We start from the raw sequence: 4972 nt of genomic DNA on the forward strand, positions 1-4972 counted from the left end.
GCTACCGGCGGTCACGTGGTCCTGGACGAGTCACTCAAGTTCTCAGTAACCCCGGGTCACCCTACTACAGTAGGCCACAGAGCAAACTGGGCTTCTGCACTTGGGAGTAGGGGGAGTTTCCTCATCAGGAGCTCGGGAGCAAGGAGGGGAGACATTCGCAGAGAAGCAGAAAGTACAGTAGTTAGGAGATGCATGCCAAGCCGGAAGGTTTGCATGAAGCCCCATTCATGCCATGGGGAGAGCTGCTCCAGGGGAATAGCGATGGGTTTAGGGGTGGGGAGGAGGGTCGCTTTGGTGCTGAGACTCAGCTCTAAATGAAGACTGGGGGTGGGATCCGTGGCTTGGGAACCAACATGAACCTTATCTTAGGGATGACTGCATCTCACTGCAAAGTTCTGGAGGTAGATTTGCTACTTCCTCCAATAAATCCCGTTTCTGGATGTATTAGAATCTGCCTCTCCCATCTCGTTTGTCTTTGGGGACTGAGGTCTAATGCACCCGGGTGCCACTCTTAAAGGGCCCCTCCCCCTGCCTGCACTGCCCCGCCCTTTCCAGGTCCAGTCTGCCTGCAGATGCTCCGACCGGCTCCCACCTCCCTTCTTTCTTCCCTCCCTCCTACCATCCCTCCTCCCTTTCGGAGTCCTTAAAACCCGGGGAAATGGGATACCTCATCTGCAAAGTCCGGACTGGTTCAGTTTGCAAGTAGCAAATTTCTGTGGTACCTCAGCTCTGCCATCCTTGCTCCCAACCCCCAGCGCTGCTAGAAAAGTCTTAGCATTCTCCGAGTCCCGGGGTAGAGGGCACCTGGGAAGGTAAATAATACCTTTTCATAGCTATACCTCACCTCAGATTATTCCAAATCCCCTCATTTCGCCCCCTGGGCCGGGGAGGGGGGCGAATTTCTCTGTGGAGCAAGTGAAAAGAGATGCTCTGCACCGTGCAGCTTTTGAGATCCGTGCATGGTAGGGTGGGACTATCAGGGATATAGAGGGTCTTAGGCGGCTCCCTCTTGGACGCATCTGCACCTGGCTCTAGCGACACTCTTGTTCTCAGACAGTGCTGGAAGCTGCACCCCCCACAGGTCAGTACCAACTTTGTCTGGGAAGCCCTCACCTCCTCGTTGTACCAGTCTTTGCAGGGTGTGTGAGGGGTGGAGGGAAGACCGGGGGACGCACCAATTGGGAGGTAGGGAAGAGGGGCAGTACGTGCCTAGCTACCCCTTGGGGCTTTTCTCTCTTTGGAGGGACCGTTATACTGCTTGGATTTGGGGTCTGTTTCTCCCAAGCCATACTTGCCTGTTGGTAAAGAATGAATGGAAGGAGGGGTGTGTGTTTGTGTGTGTGTGTGTGTGTGTGTGTGTGTGTGTGGTGGGAAGAAGTACCAGGCAGGAGATGCTGGGGGAAGTCTCCCAGACAATGCCAGAGCATCCTTAGCAGAGTGTGTGCGTGAGGGAATCGGGCCAGCCCTGTCCTGACCAAAGGAGCTGTGAATCGCCCTCTCCTACCAATTCTGAGGCCCTAAGCTTCTTCCTCCCCTCCCCTCCCCTCCAGCCGCCGCCCCCCCACCCACGGCCCGAGATGATCACGGACCTTGTCTCCCACAGCATGGCCACAAGCCGAAGTAGCGAAGAAGCCTGGCTTCCGGGCGTCCCGAGCCCCCAGCAGACCACCCTCCTGCTCCTCTTTTCCGTGCTGGCCGCCGTGCGCCTGGTCCAGTGGCTCCTGCGGCGCGGCCGCGGGCCCGCGCGGACCAGCTGCAGCCCCCCCGGCCCATTCCAGTGGCCCCTGATCGGGAACGCCGTGGAGGTGGGCAGCATCCCGCATCTCTCCTTCGCCCGCCTGGCGCGCCGCTACGGCGACGTCTTCCAGATCCGCTTGGGCAACTGTCCGGTGGTGGTGCTGAACGGCGAGCGCGCCATCCGCCAGGCCCTGGTCCAGCAGGGCTCGGCCTTCGCCGGCCGGCCGCCCTTCCCCTCTTTCCGGGTGGTGTCCGACGGCCGGAGCCTGGCGTTCGGCGAGTACTCGGAGGTCTGGAAGCTGCAGCGGCGGGTGGCCCAGGGCACGGTGCGCGCCTTCTCCACGGGCCGGGCCCGCAGCCGCCGGCTGCTGGAGCGCCACGTGCTGAGCGAGGCGCGGGAGCTGGTGGCGCTGCTGGCGCGGGGCAGCGCGGGGGGCGCCTTTCTGGACCCGGGCCCCCTCGCCGTGGTGGCCGCGGCCAACGTGATGAGCGCCGCCTGCTTCGGCTGCCGCTACAGCCACGGCGACCGGGAGTTCCGCGAGCTGCTGAGCCACAACGAGCGCTTCGGCCGCGCCGTCGGGGCGGGCAGCCTGGTGGACGTGCTGCCCTGGCTCCAGCGCTTCCCCAACCCCGTGCGCACCGCCTACCGCGACTTCCAGAAGCTCAACCGCGACTTCTACGGCTTCGTGCTGGACAAGTTCCTGAAGCACCGGAGCAGCCTGCAGCCCGGCGCGCCGCCCCGGGACATGATGGACGCCTTCATCCACACCCTGGGCAAGGAGGAGGAGGAGGAGGAGGAGGGCCCCGGGGGAGCCGAGCCCGGCCTGCGCCTGGGCACGGACTACGTGCCGGCCACCGTCACCGACATCTTCGGGGCCAGCCAGGACACGCTTTCCACCGCCCTGCAGTGGATTTTCATCTTTCTCACCAGGTAGGGCTCCACTTTCCTGAAGGGGAAGGGGCAGATTCGGGTCGTCTTAGCCTATCTGACGCCTCTCAGTCCTCCGTAGTCTTCCAAGCCTCCAACCTGTCCCGGGCAGGTGCACTGCGGCCGGTAAGAAGCAGGGGCCCACTCCCAGCCACGCCAGGCGACGGCAGCGTGTTCCGCAGAGTTGTGCCCCCTTCATTTTGGGGCTCGCCGAGGTTCCCATAGTTAAAGGAGCTAGGGAAGTCTCCCGACCTGTAAAAACGAACGGAGGCAAATCAGTGCGAAAGCGCTTGGGGATGCCGCTGCCTAGCCGTCCTTTCTTTCCTTGGCCCTCCCTCCCGGGCACAGAAAAAGCCCTAGGAGACAGTTCCTGCTCCCCGCCTCCTCCGCTCCCCTCTTCCCTTCCCCTCCACCTCTTCTTGCCACTCTCCAGTAGAAAGTGTGAGGCCCTAAATACGCTAAATAAACACAGCAGGCGCGCTGTGGCTTCGCTTAGTCAGCGGCGGGCCCCAGGCGGGCTCTCACATGGACGCTTGAGGGCTTTGTTTCCCAGGGAAAGTCAAGGGAACGAAGCGGAGCCAGTCCGGGGCCGGGCCGCCCCCCGCCCCCAAGCCTTGGTGGTGGCCCAGATCGGGATTAGCTAGCACGGAAGCTTCGGGCGTGCAGCCAGCCACCCAGGGGCTTCTGAGACAGGGAGGCGAGAGCGCGCTGAGAGTGTGGCCGAGAGAAGCAGGGATGGGGGAGAGGGCGCAAATGGCGAGGCGGCCGGGGGCAAGAGGGTCCCCAGGGGGACAGGAAGCTCTGCTCAAGCCGACTTCGTGGGGGTGGCTTCTTTATACATCACGCGTGGCTTGAAGAAGCTGCGGCAAAAAGGGGAGCCTTAGACCTTGCCGCCCCTTCAGAGCAGACTCTGGGTAGACGAGCGCCAGCAAAACCCGAATGAATGCAAGCATCGCATTCAGGGGCAGGTGGTGAGAGAAGGGATTAGGAGCTGTGGCGACCAGGGGACAGGGGAGACAGGTGTCACCTGAGAGAACAATGTTACACTGCAGCTAAGGGATGACATCCATTATTAATGAAATCGTAGTTTAAAATATAGTTATAACATTTAAAATTTTTTTTTTTTCTTCAAGGCAAATGGGGTTAAGTGGCTTGCCCAAGGCCACACAGCTAGGTCATTCTTAAGTGTCTGAGACTGGATTTGAACCCAGGTACTCCTGACTCCAGGGCCGGTGCTTTATCCACTGCACCACCTAGCCGCCCCTAACATTTTAAAAATTTAAAATAAATTCTAAATTTTAGTTTTCAATATCCTTCAGATGGTACCTAACAACTTTCTTTAGTGAAATCCAAGCTGGAAATTTATCTTTAGAAAATTTGTCCAGAGGGTAGATATTTCAGAAAGGGGTAAGGAAAAATACCTACTATGTAAATGGAAAAATTAAATAAAATTTCAATTAAAAAAGATAAACGCCTACTTAGTGAGTGGGCTTTAATTATTGTTCTCAAATCATCATGCCATTCCACACTTATCTGTCTCTTTTTATAAATTTAATTGGAAAAAAGTCTTCACTTCTTCAACCAGTCAGGATAAGAAATGCTATCATTTTGGTATCTCTAAACAATATGGGATGGGAGGAAATATGACCTCAGATGGCTTATGCATGGTTAAAAAAATTCTCATTTAAAGAAAATAGACAAAAATAACACCACATAGGCCCTTGAAAGGAATTCAGAAGAAAAGTTCTAAGATGTGATATTCTGTCTGTTCCAAATTTTAAAACCTATTTAATTATGTGATCAGAACTCATGAGATTGTTTTAGTTACACTTATATTGTAAGGGAAATATTACCTTAGCTTCTAATTCTGGAAAATTCTAAAATAATCAAATAATTCTTTCCCAATAGATAAGCTAAAATCTCTCTCTCTCTCTCTCTCTCTCTCTCTCTCTCTCTCTCTCTCTCTCTCTCTCTCTCTCTCCCTCCCTCCCCCTCTCTCTTTCCTTCTCTCTTCCTCTCTTCCTTCCTCCCTCATCCCTTTCTTCCTCTCTCTACAATACATATATATGTATATATATATATATATATAATATCAAAGAAGTCACTATCACATCAAAGTAATTTATACACACACACACACATATGCAATAGAAATCACTATCCCTAATCGTTTTATCCACTAACTGTGTTTTTAAAAAAACAGGTATCCTGAAGTGCAGGCTCGAATACAAGAGGAATTGGATAGAGTTGTGGGTAGAGATCGATTGCCCTCCTTGGATGATCAGCCACATCTTCCCTATGTCATGG

General features: G+C 55.2%; 1 protein-coding gene across 1 annotated transcript in view; it reads left to right on the plus strand.

Annotated features, from left to right (window-relative positions):
• The first annotated feature begins 277 nt into the window (after positions 1-277).
• The window catches only part of CYP1B1 (cytochrome P450 family 1 subfamily B member 1), a 47905-nt gene continuing 43210 nt past the window's right edge, over positions 278-4972 (plus strand). The window contains exons 1-3 of the mRNA XM_074222131.1: positions 278-812; positions 1604-2668; positions 4869-4971. Coding sequence (XP_074078232.1) covers positions 493-812; positions 1604-2668; positions 4869-4971 — 1488 coding nt within the window. The 5' untranslated portion in view covers positions 278-492. The remainder of the gene's footprint in view (positions 813-1603; positions 2669-4868; position 4972) is intronic.

Source organism: Macrotis lagotis, chromosome 1, assembly GCF_037893015.1.
Source record: "Macrotis lagotis isolate mMagLag1 chromosome 1, bilby.v1.9.chrom.fasta, whole genome shotgun sequence".
In the NCBI taxonomy this organism is placed as follows: domain Eukaryota; kingdom Metazoa; phylum Chordata; class Mammalia; order Peramelemorphia; family Peramelidae; genus Macrotis; species Macrotis lagotis.